Here is a 27,907-nt window from a genome sequence, read left to right as displayed (position 1 = left end):
TCAGAAAGAAGGATCTTAATGAGTTCAGTGATCAAGTTGAAATGATGATTGTCATAATATAACCAACACCATCAGATCACTTTTTTGCTTTGTTCATCTGGCAGTTATAACTCAGATACAACAGTCAGACAAAATTTAAAATAAACATATATGGGTCAAGAGTCCAACTAAAGCAAACACAAATCGCCATAATGGTAACTTACAATTTGATATTTTCTCCTTCAGTGATTCTGCTTGTTATCATCAGGTGTCTTCAATAATGCTCAATCATCACTCAATTAATGACTTGACTTGACTTGCTTTTCACAAAATTGACTTGGACTTGCTTGAGACTTGAAGGTTAAGACTTGAGACTTGTGACTTGTTCATGTGACTTACTCCCACCTCTGCCATCTGGACATTTTAGTCATATTGGCTAATTCTCCTTAAAGGGGCATTCCACCCACTTGAACATCGTTTTTTATTTAAAGTGGGTCATATATGTAGTCGAAATGTAAAATAATTTTTGAATTTGGTGCCTTCGTGACCGAGGAAAGACAAAAAATAACTTCAGGACGCATTTGTATGAAAGACAACATCTCTCACAATGCACCACATTGCACAGCTCCGCAATCCACTCCCACTAATCCAGAAAGCGCATATCTGCCTATAAGATAAATCACTCTTCCGTCTACAAGTCTAGCTACCACCAGAGCTTGAAATTCATTTCACATTCACACAAAATGTCTAGTTAATTGGCGAACTCATTAGTGCATTACTCCTCGTTTGTATTTCTTTCGAAAAGATGAATTATTGCATGGTACCTGGATGTTCAGTCAGAACATATGCGGCGCGAAACTAGGATAGTTCACAACACAAACGGCCGTGTCCTCGTCTGATTCAGAGATTTCGTCCAGGAGAAATTGTCATCGTTGAAATTCTTTGCCACAGACGGACTCTATCTCTGTGTTCGTAGCGGTTCGTAGTTGCATAGTGAGATCACCGGCGCCACCAGTCCGCCCTAACCCGAGCCACTCCGGGTTCCTCGTCCGCGGCAGGCAGCTCTTCTGCCTCGGCTGCTCTTCGCTATAATGCGGCTTGTAAAGGGAGCCACAAACACCTGATTCAAGCATCAGACTCCTGAAATCCTCTTCTTCTATATCATATTGAGCACTCTCCTCCGCTATTGTCATAACTTTACATCTGTCTCCACAGCGCCTGTTAGCTTAGCTTCAAACAAGATGGAGGATATTGCTTTCAGTTTCAGAGAGTAAAGTCCCACCCACTGATCTGTAATAGGTCTGTAGCGTGAGCGGGTCCCGCCCCCTGGGAAAGATGAGGAACGAGTGTCTGTAGTCTCAATAGAAATCCCCCACTCTTACACTTCCTCCTACAATGACGCAAAATGACGATTTTGACGAAGTGTAAGAGGTAAATAACAGATTTCTCCCGTCTCAGGGGAAAATGAGAGAGTGTTGCACGACCATTCAATAGTATGACTGGATTTCTAACAATGCAAAGCTTAATGCAAATGGGTGGAGTGTCCCTTTAATTATTGCCCTGTTTTGATCTGTTTTCCTGGAATTTTATTTTATTTTTTATTTTATTTTATCATTGTTATTTTGTTTTAAGGAGATACAAATTGTGCTTATCAACCTTGAATGACATGGTAATGAAATTATATCATATTATTTTGGCAGTAAAATTTTGGGCGTTTTTTTTCTTGTAGTGTGCGGGTTTTGGTGAGCTTTTGGGCTGGAAATCACCGTCCCAATCTGGCAACACTGTCGAACTTCCCCATCCAGTATGTATTGGATCATCCAGCTACGTCATCGTGCTACAGGCTGCAGCGAGGGGTGTCTCGATCAATGAGCACTCTAACGGCTAATATTGCCCACAACCCATCGACGCAATCCCATTGGACGAGTGTTAAAAAACTACATACATGGAGGACGCGCGAGTCCGGCGGTTATGTAGAGAGGCTTAGATCTTTTACTGTCTATGGTTTAAAGGGGGTTGAGTGATTATTATCATTATCTAACCTGGCTAAAATGTATTTATTCAATCTTGTCTACATTATATATCTGCAGCAGCATTGTGAACTTTTGTAAAAATACATTTAGCCATTAACTTTTAAATGCATCATTATATTCAAATTGCAAACACATGAGGAGAGTCTGAAAGACCCACGGCTGGCAGATCAACGTGCAACTGCATTTCTCTTCGAAACGGTAGGAAATTAAATTAGAGCGAATGGAGGATTTTAACTGTGACCAAATGATTGACAGGGCAGTTTGCGGTGACAGGATCATGCGACAGATCTGTCCGTTAAGATGACGAAGTAGTATGTCCCAAACCTTGCCTACTCTTTTGCTACACACTCAAAAGTATGTACTTTTTCTTCACAAAAAGAGTACATACTTTTAGGGTGTAATATACTGTAAGTAGGCGAATTGGGATGCAGCAAATGTGTCAGGTTCGAGCTTTCTGCACTAATGAGAAACCCACAACTCAAGCAGCTAAACCCGTCACCCGACCCTGCCCCTGCTGGCCCGGAGCAAACACTACACAATTTACTTTGAAGAAGGAAAAACACATTAAAATAAAAACCCTTCGGATACCTTTTTTCCAAAATAAAATACAATAACTTGTGTTCAAATAAAATACAATAATTCTGAATATTCTTATAACACAAATATGACACTTTTGTGGTCGTCACACCTACATAGTTACCAACAAATCCCCTCAGTCTGCTGACACCAATGAAATGAACTTTAAGTGTCAATTTACAGGAGATCTGAAGACATCAGCATAATAAATGAGGCGAAAACAGGAACTAATGTCATGAAATAACGAGTGTTTTCAGCAGATCTGTTAATATTGACGAGCCTCAGACTATCAACACTCATTCAACAAGCCATTCAGGATCATCAGCAGATCATCTCACTTTATTCCGATTCTAGGCATTGCATTAACCATGCTTGCAATTTAATGCATTGCATTTTTAGGGCTTGCATTTTTAATGGACTGAATTTCAACATGGTTGAATATTTAAGCTGTGAATATTTCAATTAAAAACATTTCAAACACATTTTCATTATTAAAAATTCAATAATCCATATTCACCATTCATATTTCACTTCCAAAATATTCAAACTGATTAAAAATACAACCAATAATATTTAACAGGCAATTTTCTGTCCATTTTATTTCGTTTTGCAAATTCACTTCCACAAATTCAGTGGTTCAATTTCGACAGTAAATTCAACATTGACATCCAGGAACTGCAGGAAAAGCAGAAGATTGCCGAGCATACTCTCCATCTGCTGTTAGTCGACCTCACCATCAGATGGTGCAAAAGCAGTTGTTGTTGACGAAGACATTCATTCATAAAATGAAAATGATTAGCTGTGTCAGTATATATATGCGGAAAAGACGATAATCACACAAAAGCTGTGTTTATGTTTCATTCAATAACTTCATTGTTACTTTCCCTGTGTAGCCTATGTAGCAGTATGAGTTAAAGGAGACATATCATGCTTTTAAATCGTTCCTTTTAACATATAAATCATACATTTGTAGTCTATATAAAGCAGAACTGCAATGCTTGGGTCTGAATTCCTCATTATTATAGCTCCACAGGCCCCTTTTCTGATGTGCGTCTGAGAGCAACTCGTTTTGGTGCGGTCTCTTTAAATACAAATGAGACACTTCATACCCCGCCCCCTCTCCAGGTTGCAGAGGTGACACTTGGTTCAACTCCACCCCGTTCGGCCATTTTTGTAGTTTGATAGCAGAGATACGATTATCTAGCGGCACAGAAACTTTTTATTCGCACGTTATTAACACAATGTCAACAACGGAAGACTTGTCCAGCCAGCCTTACATGTTCGAGCCAGAGTCGGAGCCGGAGCGAGATGAAAATGAAGACGACGAACCTGTAGAACAACGTCTTCATATGGATCGCAATGGTGTGTTACTGTATTTACACATGAAACTTTGGTCTTCCGACCTTTTACCACCGTGTCGATTTATTTTGATTAATATGTGCGAGGGAGAGAGAGCAAGACAGCGTCTAGTTTGGAGACGGTGTCTTGTTTACACTTTCGCCTGGCTCCGAAGAGAGAGAGAGAGAGCGTGCGCGCGACCGGGTCTCTCTCTCTGCTCGTTCTTTCAGTTAAACATGCGCCTATGGCCCTGTCACAAGCGTGGCAGTTCATCTACATTAGACGGTTTAATGAAGCGTGTGGGTTACTACATCCAACAACCGAATATTTTGACTTACCCTCTCGTAAGTTCTGCATCTTTGAGCTTGGACTACAAAATTGCAGCGAGAAATAAAAATGGCGGATTGCTCGAAGTGTTGGGCTGGAAGTCAATGTCCTTATTTGGCAGTTTCGCTGCAAATACTGTGACGTATTAGTTCACAAAACGTCATAGATAACAGAAAAATCTGAACAGGTTGAAAAATAAGGCCAAAACAGAATATAAAGATATAAACAAAGCACCTGAAGTTTTCTGTACTTTTAAACACTCCAAATATACAACAAAATGCATTTAAGGGCTAAAAAAGTGGATTTAGCATGATATGTCCCCTTTAATGTGTAATGAGCTGGCGTACTTTTGGCCAATCCCCGTGTGAGGTTCTGTCCTATAAATATAGCGAGTAGTCCTAACGCCCTCTCTTGCTCGTCAGTGACGGAAGTTGTGTTGTGCTTCCGGGCCGCTCTCTCCATGTGCTCTGCTGTGCTAACAGGTAGGGTAGCGGCTTCGTTGTCTCTGCGCGAATATTATTGTTATTATTTGCAGTGATGGTTACTGTGTGTTGGATGCTCATAGATCTCCGGTGGGAGGTCCAGTCTTCCATCTTTTCGTTCAGCGCATCCAATAAACGGATTTACTGCATTATTAGTGCCGTTGGTACGCGTCGAGCCGTCTCCCTCGGATGTACATGGATTCTGCTTGATCGGTATGTATGCCATGGCGTGGGATTCATTTTATTTTTATTAATTGGGGTTAATGGTAATATTTGTGTGTAAATAACAGGAATGAGGCCGGTTTAGCTGGAGATCGTCGCCAGCAACACAGTATTGGTTCGCTACCTGCTGTTTTGCCTGTACGGCTGTGTTACCTAGCCGTACAGGCAGAACAGCGTAGGTAACACAGCCGTACAGGCAAAACAGCGTAGGTAACACAGCCGTACAGGCAAAACAGTGTAGGTTACCTACACCGTTTTGCCCTGTGGCTGTCTTCCTGGACCGTTGGGTTTTCCTGAACTACTGTTTGCTTTATGTGTATGTATTGAACCTTGTAACAGCAATGGGAGCAGATTGCTGTGTGCTCGTCTTGCCATTATAACTGCGGGGCAATTACGGCTGCATGGCCAACAGTATGTCATTTGTTTTATGTGGGTTATTTTTATGATGTTTGAATATAGCTCAAGGGGTTGGGGCTTTATATTATAATTTTGCTGATTAGGAAGTTTTTTTTTTTTTTTTCTTTGATTCCAATTTAGATTAAAATTATATTTATTCCTTGTTTGATTTCTTTTTTGATTACTGTATTTATATATAGAAATATCAAGTTGTCTTTATACTGCCTTTTTATAACCATTGCTGATTTTGGCAGTTATTGTCTGTATTTTGTGATAAGTTTATTTCTTGGTTGATTTTCCTGATTACTGAATTTATATATATTCATTTATTTTTATTTTTGTTGTTTTTCTACTGCCTCTTTAGAACCTTTGCTGGTTCTGGCAGTTATTGTTTATATTTTGTGATGAGTTGTTAGTTCTTTTCAGTTAAAGATATTGATTTGCTGTATTTTTCTATTCCTTTTGGAGAATCTTTGTTAAAGGAGTCATAACCTAGTATTACCTTGGATACCCACGCTCTACTATAGTCTTTCAGGCCCTTCTAAAAAAGAAAAGTGGAAAAAAAATAAACACAGAGCTCCTCTGACCCCTATTTCTGAAGGCATTATTGTCTCGCGAGATCTGATGCGATATTTTGGCTGTCGTGGGCGGTCATTTTAATAATGCAAATGAGAGGCGTGTTGATTGGTGGCACTACTTCAAGTGGTACAAAGACATAGATAAAATACTCAGTTAGCGTAACTTTAAATGTAACTGAAATCTTCATTTGTTGTTTGCAAAGTAGCAGCCATTCCCCATGTTTACCTCGAAGCTAATACTCCCGCTAGCATAGAATAGCCGCATTAGCAGTTAGCTTCTGTTTGTTACACACAGTAGAGCAATAAAAACACAGTCTTACCGTTTCAATTTCAGGCAAGTCTCTGATTGTTGGAATGGCCCCTTTTTCCAAACGGAGCTTCGATGCCAACTTCGCCTGATATTGGCCCAAATTTGTGAATGATCCCTGTGTAAAATGTTTAGAGCAGACACCTAATGTTAACGTTAAGCCCGTTGAAAGGGTTGTAAGAACAGCGTCATTAAAAATGAATTTAATCCACTGGTCCCTGATAGTTTGGTCCGTTCTTGGTAGAGAAAACACATTTACATGTTGATTCTGGCAGTCAACCACAGAGCAACTCACGTGTGCACTACGTTTCTGCATCTTTCTCGACTGAATATGAGGGGGAGAGGGGCAGGGCGGGCTTCCTGCAGCGGTGTCCATATATGGTATATCCTGCCCCGTCTTGACGTCAAGTCGGGGAAGAAATTAAAATCTCATATTTGAGTGCGCGTTCACGTGGGCTGGTTTACGAACCCAGGGGTAAACAAACGCTTCACTTTTAAATATCGGCTTCCCGGCCAGTGTACAATAGTTAGGCAATCATAACATACATTGATTCTCGTGGAAAAGTGAAAATTACAGGTGATGACTCCTTTAATGGAGTGTGTGTGTGCGTGTCTTGTTCTCTTTTTATTTTAGTGACTGAGAGCCGATGGTGGTGTTGGTGTCTGGATGGTAGTGCTATTGATTTTCTTGTTTTCTTTTGTGTTCACTGTGGTGTGGCTGTGTGTTTACTGGGGGATTTTCCCTGGGATTTCTAACTGCCTTTGACTCCTTTCTCCTCCATTGGTAAGTCTCAGAAATTATAAATTAATTCTTGTGTTTTTTTTGTTTTTCTTTATTTTTCTCTTCCCCGAGAGATGATTGTTAAATTATTGAAATAAAGGTGTTTATTCAAAATTGAACATCGTCTTTGGCTGTATTGTACGTGTACCTGTGTGTCCTTAATTGTATTAATATCATTGCAATAAGGGAGTAAAATCATTCCCTGGGTTAAATACCCAGGGTGGCGTAGTCAGTGTTTTGTCTGTTCTTGTTTTGAATGCCACACCTACATGTCATCAGCTTTCTCTACCATGAACAGGATTATAATCAGTTTCCCTCAATACCTCATACTCAAGGATTCCCCTTCCGTCTCAGGACAAAACGCTTAATGTAGCTTAATGGACTAATACAGTGATATGAAAGACCAATCTTGCACCTTATTGGGGAAGTAGGCTGTAGGCTATAGGCTGTGTGTGTGGTGTGTTTGGTGTGTGTGGTATGTGTGGTGTGTGTGGTATGTGTGGTGTGTGTGGTGTGTTTGGTGTGTGTGGTGTGTGTGTGTGTGTGTGTGTGTGTGTGCGGTATGCAGGCCCGGAGTGGGTAATCGGGAGAATCGGGAGATTTCCCGGTGGGCCGCTTTACTTTTGGGCCGGTCAAGGAAATTATTATTTATTTATTTTTTCACATTTCAATGTCACATTAGTTACATTATGCTACACACGTTCCGCATTCTGACACCGCAGCGCACTCTGACACTCTGCATGGGTTGTACCAGAGCCATAGAGAGAAAGAGTTGCGACACTCTTTGATGTCGCCACTATGGCTGTCACGTGGTTCATGTAAGCCCCAATAGTTCCAAAACATACGCTGGCTGTCATGTTCTTCTATGGGACAGACAGCAGCGATTGTATTATTGAACGGTAAATATAAAATAAAACACACACCCAAGTACTTTTTCAGCTGTTATTGCATTATTGCATTTTGTTAATGTCAGTTTTGCATTTGGAGATAAGTTTTAGGCTATATTTTTGGAGGGAAAAGCTTAGTGTTCATGTTCGCATGGGTAGTAGCACTGGCTTTAGCAGCTCTAACTTAACTTTTCCATATCATTCATCAGATGATGGACGTCTCATGATATTTATTTTAGCACAACTGGGCTGTATTAGGCTATTGATTCCCATGATTTTGCTTATAAATTCCGATTCAGCCATTAGCCTACCTTTGATCACGCAAAGAGGTCTGCGGTGGCGGTCCGTTCAGAATTCGCTTAGAAGCTATAGCTCACTTCTTCTGATGAAAGTGGCCACCCCCAGGACCACAACGTGAAACATGATCATGTTAAGACTAAGAATATAATTTTAAGATTAAGTCATATACATATTATCAAAACTATAACAGATTAAAAACAAATTTACACTTTTATGTTTGGGTCTATAGGTAAGTGCAGAGTGAAGATTTTCCTCTATGGCTCTGGGTTAGTGTACAGAGTAGGCTAAGAGTAAGGGTAGCTGTAACTCAATCCAAGTAACTTAAGCAATTCACTAACAAAACACTTGTAACTTCTGTTACAGCTATTGAGAGTTGAGACATCAATTAAGCATGGCTGATACAAATGAAGGTTTTCAAATAAATTATGTTTTATTAAACAATGACAGACAACAAAAAAATGAGTTTGAGTGTGTGTGAACAAGAAAAACAAAAACCAGGGGCAGGTGATCCATGAAACAGACAGGACTGGTGATGGTCATAACAATCCTAGATATCCAGCATTGTTCACACAAGCTGCTTCACTCAAGACAACAAAACATAATGAAAAGTTAGTATATCCCAAAAAATTAAATTAAGATTAAGATTAAAATTAAGTCGCTATAAAGGTGGCAGCGATTCATTACCGAGCTCTTACTGTCACAGCTGACGAAGTCGCGCTAGCTAGCAGGCAGTGCTTGAAAATTGGTTGAAATAACCAACATAAAATATAAATAATTACGCCGTGCATATAAAAATGAAGACCAGTATAAGCATCGCAAAGGGCCTCTGATACAATATAGACAGTTGACAATTCAAAAGAGGTAGATATTTCAGCAATTTACCTCTGGAACAACTCGACGCGCAGCAATGTAAGTGAATGGTGTCCAACGACCAAATGACAGTGTTTGGAACTAATCCGATCTTCATATCCCGGAAGTAGGCGGTTAAAAGCGCCGCCATTTTTTACAACGGAGGTCTATGGGAGTGTCGCAACTCTTTCTCTCTATGGCTCTGGGTTGTACCATGTGAGGGAGTTCTCCTCTCCCCTCCTATAGAGTTGGTTGGGTCCATAGCCCGTCTTTTCCAAAACGTTTTCTCAGGTAGGCTACCGCGGCACCGCCGGCGCATACTGATAGCTGGGCCGGCCGTAACGGTACGCGTCAGGGAGGATGGAGTATGTGTGGTTTCCGCCACAGAATAAAACATTTTAAAAGATAATTGCGACTTTTTATCTCACAAAATTGCGAATTTACATCTCGCAATTCTGACTTTATTTCTCAGAATTGCGAGATATAAAGTCAGAATTGCGTGAAATAAAGTCGCAATTGTGTGTTATAAAGTCAGAATTGCGAGATATAAAGTCAGAATTGCCTGAAATAAAGTTGCAATTGCGTGTTATAAAGTCAGAATTGCGTGATATAGCCTAAAGTCGCAATTGTGTGTTATAAAGTCAGAATTGCGAGATATAAAGTCAGAATTGCCTGAAATAAAGTTGCAATTGCGTGTTATAAAGTCAGAATTGCGTGATATAGCCTAAAGTCGCAATTGCGTGTTATAAAGTCAGAATTGCGTGATATAGCCTAAAGTCGCAATTGTGTGTTATAAAGTCAGAATTGTGTGAAATAATGTCGCAATTGACCCTTCGCAGGGAGCTTGATTGACAGGTGATCTGACCAATCATTCTTTGCCATCCGCCATTTTGTCCGACAAAGCAGTCAGGAGAGTTAGTAGATTAACATGGGAGAATTTGAACTTGAAAAACGGAGTGTACTGACGCCTTTCCGTGGTTAAAACAACATTCCTTCTTATGTTTGTTCATGTTTATTTGAGGCTATAAATTAACTAGAAGGAAGAGATGATCGGTTCACGAGAAGCTTTAACTGATGCTACAGCAATCTGTCACGGCACATTAAAGAGCAACAAACGGTATTTATTGTTTAAATTTATTTTAAAAAATGACCACATTTGAAAGGTAAGTCTTTGTTTAATATGTTTAATATCAAACGTAACCGAAAAGTAACCTGGTCTGTCAGCGTGTTGTCAGTCTCCTCTCTGCTCCGCGATGTATTTTTCACCGCATGAGAACATGGTGAACAGCGTACCTTGTCGGACATAGCGACAGTAACTAAGGGGGGGGCGGGTCTTTGCGAACGGTCAATTGCATATAAAGTCAGAACTGCAAGATATAGAGTCAGAATGTGATATAAATTCCCAAAATGTGTTATAAAGTCAGAATTGCGAAAAATAAAGTCAGAATTGTGTGAAATAAAGTCTCAAATTTTGCTTCTTATAAAGTCTAAGTGAATTATTATTTAACCTTTACATTATTTGTTTACCCATGGTATTAATACAAACTACACAATAGTACGAGCTGAACTGTTGCTTCATTTATCCAATTTAAAAAAAATTCCTGCTAATTTGGAATTCCACCATGGAAAAAGTGGGCCGGTCTTGGGCCTGAAACTCCCGGGCTGAAAAGTGGCCCCACTCCAGCCCTGGCGGTATGTGTGGTGTGTTTGGTGTGTGTGGTGTGTTTGGTGTGTGTGGTGTGTGTGTGTGTGCGGTATGTTTGGTGTGTGTAGTATGTGTGGTGTGTGTGGTGTGTTTGTGCGGTATGTGTGGTATGTGTGGTGTGTTTGGTGTGTGTGGTGTTTTTAGTGTGTGTGGTGTGTTTGGTGTGTGTGGTATGTTTGGTGTGTGTGGTGTGTTTGGTGTGTTTGGTGTGTGTGGTGTGTTTGGTGTGTGTGGTATGTTTGGTGTGTTTGGTGTGTGTGGTATGTTTGGTGTGTGTGGTATGTGTGGTGTGTTTGGTGTGTGTGGTGCAGTGGTGGAAATAGTACTAAATAATTGTACTTAAGTAAAAGTATTGCAACTTAAACGGACAGTATGGAATTTTTCGCCACTAGGTGTCGCTAACCTCTTTACAATAACAAAGGCGTAGTTTGATGACGCAACATTTGCTAAGAACTCTGGATCTTGTCGTCAACGTCAAGCCGACCGATCTAATAATGTTTATGGCTGTTTATGGATGACTGAATACATCGATGCTTTTATCATGACTGTGATATGAAGCAGTTCGGGATTGCTAAGAGACAGCTATCAGCTCCACACGCGACGCGAGTCCCGCGGATATAAAAGGAATATGGACATTTCATTCTACACGCAAGTGCAGAATTACTACTCGCAGGTCAGTTTATTAGACAAATTAAACTTGTGAGGTAATGCAGCGCTGTTTCACTTGTTACACTAGCACACTAAACTGCATTTCAATGTGTTGAAATTGATGTGTTAGTTTGTCTGTATGAGACTAGCAGTAAACTACTAGAACAACATTAGAATAACATACAGATCATATTAGAACATTTTAGCATTGTTGAACTATATAAAATTTATTAGTTTTATGTTAATGTGCTCACCTGTTTAATAAGTACATGTAGAAGCAGTCGAAGTCTCGGACGTGGAGCTCTCGCTTATATACTGTCTATGGGAGCTCTCGGCATCTCGAAAATGCCGCGCTGATATTGATTCTCCTTTTAGTTATCCTTTTTTATCCAATGTCTGCTTGCCATGGTCCATAATGTTTGAACGAAACAACAACAGCGTGCAAATAGACATTGCGAACTACACAGTTGTCTGCGTCTGTCGCTTTGGTTACTATCAGACGGCTCTGCTCATAGCTCTGGTTGCCATGGCAGTATGAGCGGAAACCAGGGACAACGCGGATATGACGCCATTGACTGCGACCAAATGGAAATAAAGAAACGTGCCATGTCTTCAAATTAAATTAAAATTTCTCCTGGTTTGAAAGTTGTTGGAACCAGTTGGGATAATGTAAGTACACAACTAAAAAATATACATAACATAGATATAGTGATTTTTGCTATTTTTAAAGAAAAAAAACATATTGTGCCTTTAAGTAATAATTTACTTGAGTACAAGTAGAAGTACTGAACAATAATATGACTCAAGTAAGAGTAAATAAGTAGTTTGCTTAAAAACTAAAGTAACTACGTTACAAAGTACTTTAGTATTATTTTTCTATTTTTACCCAAAATGGAGAGATGATAGCGATATGGAGCGCTAAACACTCATGTCAATTCTGTTTCATTCATACTGGAAGCCCAGTACACACTGATTCATACCTCGCGCAGAAAGTCCACAAGTGAGATTCATAAAAGTGATTCACTTATGACGTTTCAGGAAATGCCAATATGGATATAATAATATGCAAATATAGAGAATGCAAATTTGACTGAAGAAACATAAAGACAAACACATGATAGCGATATCTTAGGTATTTTCATAAGAATGATGTATGTCTTTAAAGGGATAGTTCACCAAAAAAGGAAAATTAGCCCCTGATTTATTCACCCTCAAGCCATCCTAGGTGTAAATGACATTCTTCTTTCAGATGAATACAATCAGAGTTATATTAAAAAATGTCCTGGCTCTTCCAAGCTTTATAATGGCAGTGAATGGCTAGAGAAAATTTGAAGCCCAAAAAAGTGCACCCATCCATGATAAAAGTGCTCCACTTTTACTCCAGGGGGTTAATAAAGGCCTTCTGAAGTGAAGCCATGTGTTTGTGTAAGGAAAATACCCATATTTATAACTTTATAATCTAAAATAACTAGCTTCAGCCAGACGACCGACCATACGCATCGATTTACGGTGGAAGACTAACCCCTGACTCAACGCACAACGTATATATATTATAGAAGAGGAGCTTCAGTTTGTTGCACAGCCCTATTTGTTTAAACCACGAGAGGCATCTAAGCTTACGATACTCCTACATTCTACATCATACATGTGTCACAGGTTACTCTTGTGGCGCAAGTCAATTTGCTGAGTATGCGTACGATCGTCTGGCAGAAGCTAGTTATTTTAGATTATAAAGTTATAAATGTGGGTATTTTTCAAAAACCCATGGCTTCGCTTCCGAAGGCCTTTATTAACCCACTGGAGCAATGTGGAGTATTTTTTTTTTAATCATGAATGGATGCACTTTTTTGGGTTTTAAATTTTTTCCAGCCATTCACTGCCTTCATAAAACTTGGAGGAGCCAGGACATTTATATTAATTATGTGTGAGTAAATCATGGGCTAATTTTCATTTTTGGGTGAACTAACCCATTAAAGGGATAGTTCACTTTGAAATTAATTTTTGATATGTTTTAGCTTACCTCAAGGGCATCCAAGATGTAGGTGTCTTTGTTTCCGCATTAGTTTCAATTTTGATATTTTTAGGTCAAACCGTTCTTGTCTGTCAGTCATATAATGCATGTCGATGGTCACTGGCTCAAAACACAAGCACAGAGTCCAAATTAAAACAATTCCCCATCGTCCAAATGAAACAATTCCCCATCATAAGTACACATTGATGGCCTAAGACACGAAACGAGCGGTTTGTGTGAGAAAACGAACAGTATTTATATCGTTGTTATCTCTTGAAAACAGCACACGTCCAAATGATCTGACGGCGCGGGCGGGTATAGATATATACATAGATGTCGCCTTGGCTACTGCAGTTCATTGGAACGAAACCGTAGCCAAGCGACATCTAGTGTATATATCTATACCCGCCCGCGCCGTCGTTTCGCTGGCGGGTATAGATGTATACACTAGCAGTCGCCTTCGCTACTGCAGTTCATTGGAACGAAACCATAGCCAAGGCGACATCTATGTATATATCTATACCCGCCCGCGCCGTCAGATCATTTGGACGTGTGCTGTTTTCAAGAGATAACAAAGATATAAATACTGTTAGTTTTCTCACACAAACCGCTCGTTTCGTGTCTTAGGCCATCAATGTGTACTTATGATGGGGAATTGTTTCATTTGGACGTGGGGAATTGTTTTAATTTGGACTCTGTGCTTGTGTTTTGAGACAGTGACCATAGACCTGCATTATATGACTGACAGACAAGAACGGTTTGACCTAAAAATATCAAAATTGAAACTACTGTGGAAACAAAGACACCTACATCTTGGATGCCCTTGAGGTAAGCTAAAACATATCAAAAATTAATTTCAAAGTGAACTATCCCTTTAATGCAATGCTAATCAACATAGCCTGTATTATATAATTTAATAAAATAATATATTCTCACACATGAAACCACAGAAGTAATTTCAAGTCATTTTGATTTTTGAAGCAAAACATGAAACATGATATTAAACTCATAAATTGTAGTTTTGACGGTATGCTAAGCAAACATACTACTAGCTTTCCCTGTTGTCAAGAGAAAATGTTTAAAAGTAAGTCCAGGTAAGATCATTTGAATGTTTTTATTTGAATAATTTCATAATTGAAAGCAAAGAAGGTTTAAGTGAAAGGTCCGATAAAAAAGAGAGATGTAGTATGAATAAAAAAGTGCCAGTAAAAAAAATAATAATAATTAAGTGGGGTATGGTTAACGTTAAATTAAATGCTTTTTTTTTTTTTTTTGCGTTTTACCGAAAATGTGCTGGGAGCCTACTATTGCTTTTACATGCATCTGATTGACAGACAAATCATGCGATCTTATTTCACTGTTGTTGAGGGTTTTTCAGCTTTGTACAAAGTTTGCTTCGTACATTTAGTTTAACTGTATTGTTAAAGAGGGCGAGCTTTACCTTTCAGTTGAACTGTGTTAATGTTTTCAAGACACTTACATTGTTCTTGCTCCATCCAAGCAATAACGGTGTCCATGTTATGAGCCGAGTTTTTTATTTACTTCAACTGCTCAATGCTCTGGTAATATCAATGGGATGACCATTCAGGAGTTGCCACAATTACATTTTAAAATCAGAATATGAGCATAGCTCACACTTATTTTCAATAAAATATTGAAACGTTAGCAATACGGATTCTAAACACGAGCGCCAGTGATTGAATGTCAAAGCGCGGTTTGAATGCCCCGCCCCCCAGCTGAACTGGAAGTTTTGATTGGTTTTGCACCCGAGTCAGAACTGTCTGTTATTGGCTGAAGCGCAGGACTGAGGGCTCAGCCTCCACCGCACGCAGTCGTTTGAAAAGTGTTTGAGAAATGTAAGCTCGCTCTGTTGCTCTGTAGGCACCTTTTTCAAAGTACTCTGTACTTTTGGTGAACAATAAATGTAGCGAAGTTGAATACTTTATTTTAATTCTACTCAAGTAAAAGTAAAAGTACCACATTTTAATTATACTCAAGAAAGTAGAAAAATCTAAAAATCTATTCAAGTACTGTAACGAAAGTATTTGTAATTAGTTACTTTCCACCACTGGTGTGGTGTGTGTGTGGTGTGTTTGACAAACTTTACTGGCCTGCTTTTAGATTTCAAACTTCTCAGGATACAAACAATTACTGAACTTTTCAACTGTCATGTGAAACTGGGTCATGTGGACCAAGTGACCATGTCACTTGAAGTGTCTTTGCATGAGACAGTCTTACTTGTGGAATTCACGAAAACAGTCCTTGTTTTTGTTGAGGCACAGGTGAACGGTGCACTTTGCACATTTGATTACAGTCTGGCCCTTGCAATGTGGGAGTTTGCAGCGTTGTCGCTCACTTTCAACCGTTGGCCAGTGACCCACAGCATCCAAACGGACTTCCTGTGTCGGCATAACCGTAGCTGGACCTCGATGTTTCTTCTTCTCAAACTCCCTTTCAACATCCAATGAAGGCCGCCCCCTCTTCTTCTTTGACAGATCCTTGCCTTGCATGCAGAGTGCCTGTGCAATAGATGTTCTGAAAGCAAGCAAATCCTTCTGCTTCTTTCTTGGGACTGTCAGTGACTCACAATCCCGCCGATACAACAACCAGCTGTTGACAATGACCATGTCCACAAAGTGAAAAAAGAGTCTATGGTAGTACTTTTTTGACCTTACGTGGATGCGGTGATATGCAATCAGTGCATCAAGAGCATCAACGCCGCCCATGAACTTGTTGTACAGGCTGATGATGCTTGGGCATTCCACAGTCACCTTCTGTTTCAGATTTTTATCCCATCTTTCAATGTTGGAAACAGGCTGTGCACTGGCAAAAGTGCTTGCAACGATCACCCCTCTCTTGTCAAACCATTTGACTGCTCTTATTTCCACATTGTCAACAACAACCTGTTGCTCTTCAAGTGTGCCTCTTCCCTTCTTCTTCATTTCTGTGTCTGCACTGAAACTGCACCCTCGCAGGCAACACTGCCGTACAGTCCCAAGAGCTGGTATCCCGTTATTTGCAAGAGCAACAAACAAATCCAAGGAGGAAAACCATTTGTCAAAGTACACCAGATGATTGACAGCACCATGGATAACTTGTGTAAGCTTTAGCACAATGTTTCCACTTGCCCCAATGTCTGGTAGTCCTGGTACAGGCTCAATTTTCCCTGCAAAGATGTCAAATGAATGCACCAGGCCTTTTGTGTCACAAAGTACAAAGATCTTGTATCCCCATTTGTATGGCTTATTGGGGACATATTGCTTGAGACTTGATTTTCCTTTGAATGGCACAATTTGTTCATCAATCAACAACATTTGGTCTTGAGGGAGAGCCTGAAATTTGGGGAGGAGTGAATCAATAAGTGACCTGACTTTGAAAAGTCTATCACTGTTGTTGGGTGCCATGTTGTCATTGAAATGAATGAAATATTTTATTTCTTCCCATCTGTCTCGGGACATCACATCAGCAACATGCGGTATTCGACATGCACTGGACCAGTACATTCTTGACCTCGGTAAATTGAAAACACTCATGTACACTACAGTGCCAATAAACTGCTCCAGTTCATTCTGATCCAATTTGAGGGCACCATTTGGATTTTGTTGTGTGCAATAAAGATTGCTTTGTTCCACAATAGTATCCAAAAGATCAGAATCAAAAAAGTCTCTGAAGTACTGAATGGGCAATCTGATTGCATCAGCATCTGGAAGAGCACCTTGCCAAATTGGAATGTCTTTTGCAGACTTATTTTGCTTCACTGTCTTCCATACTACCTTTTGTCTTTTTCTTTTTGTAGTGGTAGCTGATTTCCCTCTTGCAGCAGTAGCACTGGTGCTAGGATGTACATCACGATTTCCACCGGAGTCTTCATCATTGTTGCTGTTGTCAGTACTCTCACCATCGCTGCTTTCATCACCTGGTGTAGGAGTGTAGTCTTCATCACTATCCCCACTGTCACTGAGACAGCTGTCGTCACTTTCAAATGATGGAATCCTGATTTTAAGTCCGCCTGGTCGCTTCCCATAGAACGTTGTTGCATTCATTATGTTCTGTGTTAAAACAAACGACAGGAATTGATTTTATATCCTAACATGCTATTTTTGTAATAATCTGCTAAATAAAAAGCATGTGAGTGCTGAAAGCCATCTAAATACAGCATTATTATAGGTGGCCATTATAGCCGAATCGAGCCGCTATGGACGAATGTCGCGAATTCGCTATAAACATAAATCTACAAAGTACGTATAAAACATTTGTCACATGAAGTCTATTTGAATAACATAGCTATAGAAGCAATCAATAAGCTGGTACATATTTTTATCTTAGCACAACTTACCTCATTTTGGGCAATTTTTCCATATTTGCGGCCTTGATTTTGCTAACCAAAATATTAGCTTCCGTGAACCGGATGTAGTTCCCACTCCAAACGGTCCTACGAGAAACCAGTGCATGCAAAAGGTTCCTATGTATCGAATGTGCACAAACAGGCATTGGGGGAATACACACGCTATCTCGCCTGCAGTCTGAATGGAAGGAGTTTGAAGCGAATTTGCGACAGTCTGCGTTTTAATGTCATGAAGATGATTTGTGTTATAAGTCACTAGTTTGGTCATGAAACAATGTAAATCTGGTGACCATCAGCATGTCATAATAATGAGATAATTTTACGTAATAATGAGATACTTTCTTATAATTACAACTCAATATCTCATAATAATGTAAAAAAAAAAAAAGTGAAGCAGATAGCAAGCAACCACCAAGATGTCCTTTTGCTCATCATGGCTGTTAGGAAACTAACTTACACAGGAGAGACTTTAATGCTCAGCACATAAAGATGAACTACTTACTGTGATCTCAGACTGTGATTGTTTTCCATTTGAGTGAGTCACTGAAGATAACTGAAGGAACCTCTCTCCACATGGATCATGGTGATCCGGTTTCTCCACTGCATGGATCTTCATGTGTCGCTGCAGGTGACTTTTAAAATAGAAATTTGTTCCACACTGATCACACGTGTGCGGCTTTTCTCCAGTGTGGATCCTCTCATGGGTTTTCAGATTTGATGATCGACTGAATATCTTGTCACAGTGTGAACACTTGTAAGGTTGTTCTCCAGTGTGGATCCTCTCATGTGTTTTCAGACTTATTAAATGATTGAATCTCATGTCACAGTGTGAACACTTGTAAGGTTTTTCTCCAGTGTGAGTTCTCTGGTGCCGTTTTAAACTGTTCGCTGTAGTAAAAGTCTTCTCACACTCAAAGCACATGTACTCTCTCACACCAGTGTGGATTTTCTGGTGTGCTTTTAAATTGCACAGCACTGAAAAACTCTTTCCACACACAGAACATAAATGCGGCTTCTCCTTCGTATGAACTCTCAGGTGTGACTTCAGGTCTGATGCTCTAAGAAATGTTTTGCTGCATTGATCACATGCGTAAGGCTTTTCTCCAGTGTGGATCATCATGTGAAGATTAAGATGTTCTTTTTGTGTAAAGCTCATCCCGCACTGATCACATGTGAATGGCTTTTCTCCAGTGTGGATCCTCATGTGAATCTCAAGACTTTGTTTGCTTGAGAATCTCTTTCCACATTGATCACATGTAAACGGCTTCTCTCCGGTGTGGATCCTCATGTGGCGTTTAAGACCATCTTTGCTTGTGAAACTCTTTCCACACTGAGTGCAGGTGAAAGATTTCTTGGCTCTTCTTTTCTTTAAAAAAGTATTTTTAGTCTTTGAGCGACTCAAAGGTTTTTCTCCAGGTTTGATATGATGTTCCTCCTCCACTTCACTCAGTTCTTCACTCTCCTCCTTCACTTCACTCAGTTCTTCACTCTCCTCCTTCACTTCACTCAGTTCTTCACTCTCCTTCTTCACTTCACTCAGTTCTTCACTCTCCTCCTTCACTTCACTCAGTTCTTTACTCTCCTCCTTCACTTCACTCAGTTCTTCTCTCTCCTCCTTCACTTCACTCAGTTCTTCACTCTCCTCCTTCACTTCACTCAGTTCTTCACTCTCCTCGCTCTCTTCCATCAGGTCTGAAGTGAAAGAAAAATATTATTCATCAAAATAATACAAGAGAAAAAAAATGAAGTGAAAGAACATTAAAGTAGACAACTGCTATAAAATATTACCGGTTTGCTTTTTTTTTTTACTTTTTTTATTTTATTAATTAAATACAGTTAAATAAAGTGAGTTCCCCTGTGTTCCAGTTCGAGTTTGGCGAACTCAATTCCCGCTGCCACAGAAACATCACACTGTGGCCTCTTAGTTGAATTACAAGAATACAAGCTTTTTACAGTCCAGTGGAGCAGATTGTCTATTATTAATATATTTTGTATTTATTATTATTTTTTATACATTAAATTTATCTTTGTAAAAAAATACACAGCAGAGTGCGACATATCACGACAGTGTCTGTAGAAATGTCATATACTGAAAGTCTAGACTGACCTCGGCTTTAACTAGTTTTAAATGAAATTTTAGATTTTTGAGAATTATCTGTGTCCTACATGTGTCACTCAACCCTGTTACTTAGTTGATTTAAAAAAAACTTGTGAACCAGATATAAATTAAATTAAATAAAAGCTAAAATGATATTTAGTTTGACCTGATGTTGACAATAAATATGAACATTTCTCAAATCTCGCTTTACTGACCATTTTTTGAAAACCAAAAATGAAACTTTTGTACCGTTTCATAGTGTAACTGTTTATCTAAATGTGATGAAGTGCTTGAATGTTTCTAACATGAATGTTCTTCAGCATCATGAATGAATGAAGAATAAACACCAACCTCTTTGTTCTTCAGGATCTTCAGTGTGTTTCATTCTGCAGGGTTCTGGATCACTCATGGTCTCACTGTCCTCTTTAATAAACTCAGTCTTTGCAGATTTCAGCTCTTCCTGATGCTCTGATGCTCGTCTTCACTTGTAGCTGATGGGAATTTACAGCATTTATTGGAGAATTACTGTGGGAGGAGCTTCACTGATGATGAATTGCCATGGGAGGGGCTTCAATTATGGTAAATTTTAGTGGGAGGAGCTTCTCTGCCATATATATATATAATATTTGCCCAAAATAAAAAATAAAAATATATCTGAGTTTGTTTTATACTGGTGGTGAACAGACTGACTCCTGTAACACAGGAGAGGAACGAGGAGACAGTGTGTCAGGTTCAAGCTCTCTGCAGTAATTTATTTAAGAATTTCCTTCAGCAAATACATCTCTATTTGTTAAGAGTAATTTTATGTTTCACACATTAATTATTCAGTGTCTTTTTAACATTACAACGAATTTCAGTGTCCATGTCAATACAAAATCCATTATAAAATAAATCTCTAAGTACCAAATGCATGTTCACTTAGATGCATATTCACTCTTCGTGCTTGTATTTTACACTATTTATCAAAATGAAATGTAAAGACAATGGTAATATTCACCAGATATTTTTAGGATACTTAGAAACGTTCATTCACAGTAGGTTATCAGTATCACGTCAATACAGTACTGCAAATCATGCTCACAACTAATAAAGTGCTCCAAGTGTAACTTCAAATCTCATTTTAAACTGTAACCATTCTTGTCTAAAATCATTGAGCAAAAAAAAAAATTTTAATGGTGGGGAGTTATGGTGGGGAGTTAACATACAGTGAGCTAAACAATACTCGTTAACATTGCAAGCTCATAAAATATCTTCGTGTGCATATGCACGTGGGAAAGTGTGTGTGTTGAGCTGACTTGCTCTCTAACGTAATGACAGTTACTCTGCCGGACTTTGCCCTCTCGTTTCAAACTCGTTACAAACAAAATCAGAAACAGACGAAAATTACTTCACTTAAACAGTCCACTCATATCCCAAAACACATTTCTGCATGGCTAAATTCTAGCTCTGAGGTATTTTTTGTACATTTACCCACCTGTAATACAGGAGAGGAACGATGCGTCCCAATTCGCATACTATCCGTCCTAAATAGTTTTCGAAAATAGAATTAGTAGTAGCCTAGTACATCCCAAATCGTAGCATGCAGTCTGTAGCACGATGACGTAGCTGGATCAGATCCGACACGTACTGGACGCGCATGCGCGGTGGTGTGTTTTGGTCTGTAGTAAAAAAAAAAAAAAAAAAAAAAAAAAAAAAGAATTAAGTTAAATATAAATGATCACTCGAGAGACAACTGCGTGATCTGACTGCTGTGATTAGTTTGTATATTAAAGTTAAATTCAGTGTTTTTTTTTTTTTTTTTTTTAAGTAGCCTATGCCTACATCATGGCATGATGTAAGTAGGCCTACATAAAACTCCGTCACTATAGAAACGCTAAAATGCAATCATGCAATGAGCTTCTCTACTACTTATTGTGAAATTGATATTTTTTATATTTGCTATTAATCTTATCCATACTGCAAAATCCTTATGTTTGTATATTCAACTATGTGTGGGCCTAATGAAAAATACGGGACAAATCCTGTCCCTTATTGATTTGATTCGGGACGCATCATCTTGTAAATACGGGACGATTATTTTAAGAGACGGGTGGCAAGAGGAACCTTATGTACAGATCACTGCAATTAGTTTATTTTTTTTATTTATTTTTATTCAATAAATGTTTTACAATAGTGCAAACATAGGCTACATTTCTTAGAAATATAGAACATTTCCAAAAAAACATATATTAAACAAATGTAGGCAATTTTGCACAACCATAGGACATAAAAAGGAAATAAATTAAAAAAAAAACTGAAAGAAAAAAATATATTAAAAAAAATAATAATAAACATAAAACAGCAAAGACAAATCATGGTGCATGAAAGATCTCATCATATTTTTTTCAGAAAAGACGTACATTTTCTATTATCAGTTGTTCTTAGTGATTTGATTAAATATTTTACTTCACAAAGGAAATCATTAAAAGTTGGAATTTTCTTAAGAAATCTTTGCTTGTGAAAGTAAAATTTTGCCACAAGGATAAGGAAGTTAACAGTAGACTCTAAAGATTTGTTTGGGTTTTCAAAAAGACAAATTACATCCTTTATGCATAGATTACTGATCATATTAACTTTAGAAAAACAATAAGAGCTTAAATCATTCCAGAAAATTGAAGAAACATTACAAGAAAAAACAAATGACAGATGTCTTCATTATTACAGAAGGTGCATACCTCCGCTAAATCACAGTATTTGGACAAAAGTGCGTTACAAGGGTATATATGCAAAATTTTAAAATGCACTTCTCTCATGTTATTGGGTATACAATATTTAAATGGTAGTAACCATGTTTTCTTCCACTGAATTGTATCTATTATAGAGTTCCAAAAGAATTTTCCTTTTGGAGTACATAGATTCCTAGATTGAGAGAGTTGACGAATAAATGTATTATTGCAGTCTTTACTTAAAAGCGAAACACCATCCAAACATAACAAAGATAATTGTTTAGAATATGCCTCATAGGTAAGGGAAGCTTTCATCAGACATGTTAAACCACTTGGAATAGCCTTTATAACAGAGTTAAATTATTTAAACGGAACAGGATATTGGTAGATATTCAAAAAACTCTCATAGAATAACAAATCACCATTAGAGATGAATAGATCTGCAATAAAAATGATGTTTTTATTAAACCATTTCTCAAGAAAGAATGATCTATTTCTAATGATCTATTTCTAGTTCACCAGGATAGTCGAGGAAAGCTGATTCTTCCTCAGTGTTCTCAGGAAGAAAAGGCGCTGGTGAGCCTTCTTTACCAGGCAGGAGGTGTTGGTTGTCCAGGTCATGTCCGCCGAGATGTGGATCCCCAGGAACTTGAAACTGGAGACACGCTCAACAGCCATTCCATTGATGTGGATGGTGTCGTGTGTGCCTCTTGACTTTTTCCTGAAGTCCACGATGAGCTCCTTCGTTTTGGTGGTGTTGAGGAGCTGGTTATTTTCAGTGCACCATGTGGCCAGGTGCTTGATCTCCTCCCTATAGGCAGTCTCATCGTTGTTGCTGATGAGACCAATCACCGTAGTGTCGTCTGCAAACTTGACGATGGAATTAGATCCGTACACAGGCTTGCAGTCGGAGGTGAAGAGGGAGTAGAGAAACGGGCTTAGCACACAGCCCTGTGGTGCATAAGTGTTCTTATTGTCCAGATGTGTGAGCACAGAGTGCAGTGCCATGGAGACTGCATCCTCTGTGCTCCTATTGCTACGGTAGGCAAACTGGTGTGAGTCCAATGTGGGTGGTAGAGAGTCTTTTAGGTGTGCCAGGACCAGCCGCTCAAAGCACTTCATTACGATGGGTGTGAGTGCTACAGGGCGGTAGTCGTTAAGGCACTTCGGGCTGGAGTGTTTTGGCACTGGCACAATGGAAGTGCATTTAAAGCATGTTGGTACAGCTGCTTGGGCAAGTGACAGGTTGAAAATGTCTGTAAAAACCCCAGCGAGCTGCTCCGCACATGCCCTGAGTACGCGTCCAGGGATGTTGTCTGGTCCAGCAGCCTTGTGCGCGCTGATCCTGCTCAGTGCATTGCAGACATCTGTGGAGGAGAGTGTGATAGGCGGGTGGTCAGCTGAGGATTTGAGCTTGGTGGCAGTTTCTCTGTTGTCTCTTTCAAAACGAGCATAAAAGTAATTTAGCTCGTTCAGGAAGTTGACATCAGTGGCTGCGGGGGTGGAGTGAGTGGGTTTGTAGTCACTGATGGCCTGAATGCCCTGCCACATGCGTCGAGGGTCAGCGTTGGAAAAGTGTCCCTCTATCTTAAGCTTGTAGCAGTGCTTGGCCTCTTTGATGCCCCTTTTCAGATTTGCTCTGGATGTGCTATAGGCTTGTGCATCTCGTGATCTGAAGGCAGTATTGCGTGTCTTCAATAGGAGTCGCACTTCCCTGTTCATCCATGGCTTCTGATTTGGGTATGTGGTGATCTGCTTCTGGGTTGTAACACTGTCAATGGTGGTATTAATATAATCCAGTACAGAGGAGGTGTAGCAGTCAATGTCCGTGTGAGAGCCACTGGTGGCTTGAGAAGCAAACATACTCCAGTCTGTGTGTAGAAACCTTTCCTGGAGTGAGAAATCTGCCCCCGTAGGCCACACCTTGATGGTCTTCACTGATGGCTTCACGCGATTGATGAGAGGTGCATATTTGGGGGTAAGGAACAAAGAAAGGTGATCTGACTGTCCCAGGTGGGGGAGGGGTGTCGCGACATAAGCTCCAGCCATGTTTGTGTAAACATGGTCTAAGGTTTTGTTTCCTCTGGTGTGACAGGAAACATGCTGGTGAAATTTCGGTAGCACTGACTTTAAGTTTGAATGATAAAAATCATGCGCAACAATAAACGCAGCTTCCGGGTGAACGTTCTGTTGTTTACTGATGGCTGCGTGAAGTTCTTTCATAGCAAGCTTGGCATCAGCATCTGGGGGAATATAGGCTGCAGTTATAATAGTGGAAGTGAACTCCCGTGGTAGATAAAACGGTCTACATTTAACCATGAGAAACTCAAGGTTAGCTGAACAATGTCTCCCAACAATAGCAGAGTTTGTGCACCAAGCTTTGTTAATGTAAATGCACAATCCACCACCTTTGGTCTTACCGGAGCCATCTAATGTTCTATCCGCCCGGAATGTATGGCGTCCCGCTAGCTCAATAGCGTTGTCCGGTATTCCGCTGTTTCAACCATGTTTCCGTGAAAATTAGGACATTACAGTTCAAAAGTCTCTTGCTGTATGTGATGTTGAGTCGGATCTCCTCCATTTTGTTCAATAGCGACCGTACATTGGCAAGGAAAATGCTGGGTAAAGAGAGCCGGTGTGGTGTTAGCTTTAGCTTAGCTCTTAGTCCTCCGCGCTTCCCCCGCCTTTGTTTACGATCTCAACGCCGCCTGCGAGCACTTCCGCCCGGCCGGGCAGAGTGCATAGCCTCGGGTGTTCTGGCGATCTCAGGAAGGAGTCGAAGGTTGTCCATAAAACTTTCAGAAATTCGCAAACCAATATCCAAAAGCTCACATCGGGTGTATGATGTTAAGGCACAACTGTTCTGTCACGCTGGGCCGTTTTCAGTAAATTCCAAAATAGTTTGAATGTCAGTTTTTTTGTCAATTTTTTTTTTCCATTAAATTATTATTCTATAACATCTTTTCTCTTATCTCTGAAAATATCTTGGCAAAATTCCCTTGTTTAGTGCAGAAAAACAGCGATTTATAGTGTCAAGCTGAAAATACTCTCTTTCTCTAATGCATTCTATGCGACCATTAACGCCCGGCAGAGGTGAAAAAAACAAAACAATCGCCGTATATCCCATACACCTGTCCGTCTCGTAACACTACAAAGATAGTTTACCTTTAAAATAAACCACATACATGTACAGTGAATGTGTATAGTGCGCATTTCGCGCCAATCCTGTTTAAACTATAACGTCACGCAGTTTCATAACAATCGCGAGATGGACGCGTCTCAACGGTGACAGTTATTTAAACCTGTTTTTCTCAAAATTCCGTTCCAGAAAATCATAGCGATCGGCCGACTTCAGATAAACATAACTTCTGCTACCAACAAGCTATGATAAAAATAAAAACAGATTTGGAAAGGGCTTGATACCAGCATCCATATTATATCAAAACCTGTAATAGGTAAAATTTCACCATGTGGTGGGTTTTCCCAGATCGCATCACAATTAAGAGTTATACAACAAATGCTTGATTCTGATTGGTTGACCAATGTTCTATGGAATGTTCTAAAGTAGTTTCAGGCAGGTTTTGACCGCATTACAGTTCCATATCACTTCGCCAAATGATTTCAGTTATTTCAAATGTCTTAACACACTACAAATCAGAAACCCACAACAACTCTGGCATAAATATAGTAAACAATAGGATAAAAACGACCAATTATTTCCAAGTTTATTGCCACAAAATTACATTTTAATGTAGTTAAGTTAACTGAGGTTCGGGAGCAAGGCCACGCCTCAACTAATCAGCTCGTTTCCCGTATGTATAAATACACTGAACCCACCTTCACTGCACCGTTCGTCTCAGTTTCTCGACATGGATCCCGAGCTGCAGATCAACCCCTCCGATTCCGAAGACGATTTATTCGAAATCGCTCCTCCGTCACAAAGAAGGTCTTCACAACAATCCCTAAGCAGCCAAAATTCACACCGGCTGCGTTCTGCTGTGGAAATTCCTCAGCCCCGCGGGCATTCACATCATAGTTCATCATCGAAGATTGCTCCAACCCTGACTCGAGTTCAAGATCACTCTCCTTCGCAAACGAGAACTACAAATCAACGATCGCCACAGCATCAACGATTGCCACAGGCACGAAAGCCAGCGCGATCGCTCTCCTCGTCAACAGTGTCATCATTTATCAAACCGCAACCATTCTCAGCGCACTTACGCTACGTCTCCCAGACCTGAGACCAACATTAAGAATTGGACTGTGGCTCGCCTTCAGTGAGCTCTTAAGGATAAAGGTATCCACTTCAGCCGATCTGACAATAAATCAAGATTATTCCAGCTTTACACAGCATCCACTAACTCTTCAACTTTAAATTCCGAGCCTCCAACTCTTCCGGCATTCACACGCGATCCTCTCATCGTCACTCACGACGTCACCACACTGCCTCCACAACGGCCTCAGCCAGCAGTATCTGCGCCACCTAGTGGAGACCAAGTACTACCATCTTCAACATCCACCCCTTCTACCTCAGAATTATCCAATTTCATGACATCTTTCTTCGCATACTTACACTCACAAACAGCTCCAAATCCTCATTCACATTCATCCCTTCATCCCATCATCCCTTACTCTACCCTTCCTTCCGGCGTTAACAGCCACATGGCTCCCGTTTTTTCTGATTCTTCCTTACAAACTAACCCAAATCAAGTCCCTAACGCAGCAAACCCAGGACTTCTACCTCTCAGCGGACCTTTTCAACCCCCTCCTATTCCTTCCTTTTATCCAACTAATCTATCCCTTTTCCCCTCCCTCCCCCACCCCTTGAATCAGGGGACATATTGGGGCACTCTTGATGCAGAACTCTACTGTCGGATCTTCGCAGCACGCACTTCAATGGCTTGCAAAATATGCGGGGCACCATCACATCCAGCCTCAGCATGCATCATCACACCCTCTCGATCTCAACCCTCATCCTCACGCAAAACATCCGTATTCAATAGATTATCCACAGCATCCCCATCTCCTCCTCTAATTCCAAAACCCCTCAACATACACCCCACAGCCAATGCTCCACTTCCCAAAGGCATTGACAAAAGAGGACGACCGATCCTCTACCAAGGAGGCAGAATGGTATGCAACAACTTCAACGATCTCGGCTGCTCTCTTTCCAACTGCAGATTCCTACACACCTGCTCCTTCTGTGGAGGCGCTCATTCAAGAGCCTCTTGCCCCCACAACCCAACTGCTGTACCCGACTGACTATTAAAGTATCTCGGCACACCAGTCAAGGTAAAAGCATTAGCCACTGCATTGCTAGACCACCCCGACAGGGAGTTT

At 40.0% G+C, this 27,907-nt stretch overlaps 1 protein-coding gene across 2 annotated transcripts; it reads right to left on the bottom strand.

Moving 5' to 3' along the window:
* Positions 1 to 14,693: 14,693 nt before the first annotated feature.
* On the bottom strand, positions 14,694 to 21,474 carry LOC311283091 (uncharacterized protein). Of its 2 annotated transcripts, XM_084397271.1 has the most exons (4): positions 21,337 to 21,474; positions 20,214 to 20,353; positions 18,267 to 19,456; positions 14,694 to 17,468 (listed from the first exon to the last, which is right to left on the bottom strand). In XM_084397271.1, exons 2-4 carry the CDS (start codon positions 20,269 to 20,271, stop codon positions 15,654 to 15,656), a joined length of 3,063 nt encoding a protein of 1,020 aa, XP_084253397.1. In that variant the 5' UTR covers positions 20,272 to 20,353; positions 21,337 to 21,474; the 3' UTR covers positions 14,694 to 15,653. The 2 variants fall into 2 exon arrangements, with proteins under 2 accessions (XP_084253397.1, XP_084253398.1); XM_084397272.1 differs by lacking the exon at positions 21,337 to 21,474 and having other exon boundaries at positions 14,700 to 17,468; positions 20,214 to 20,356.
* Between the last annotated feature and the right edge of the window lie 6,433 nt (positions 21,475 to 27,907).

Source organism: Rutilus rutilus, assembly GCF_951802725.1.
Source record: "Rutilus rutilus genome assembly, chromosome: 1".
NCBI classification, from domain to species: domain Eukaryota; kingdom Metazoa; phylum Chordata; class Actinopteri; order Cypriniformes; family Leuciscidae; genus Rutilus; species Rutilus rutilus.
Note: the sequence above shows the minus strand (reverse complement) of the source record. Positions and strands in the feature narration are given on the sequence as shown.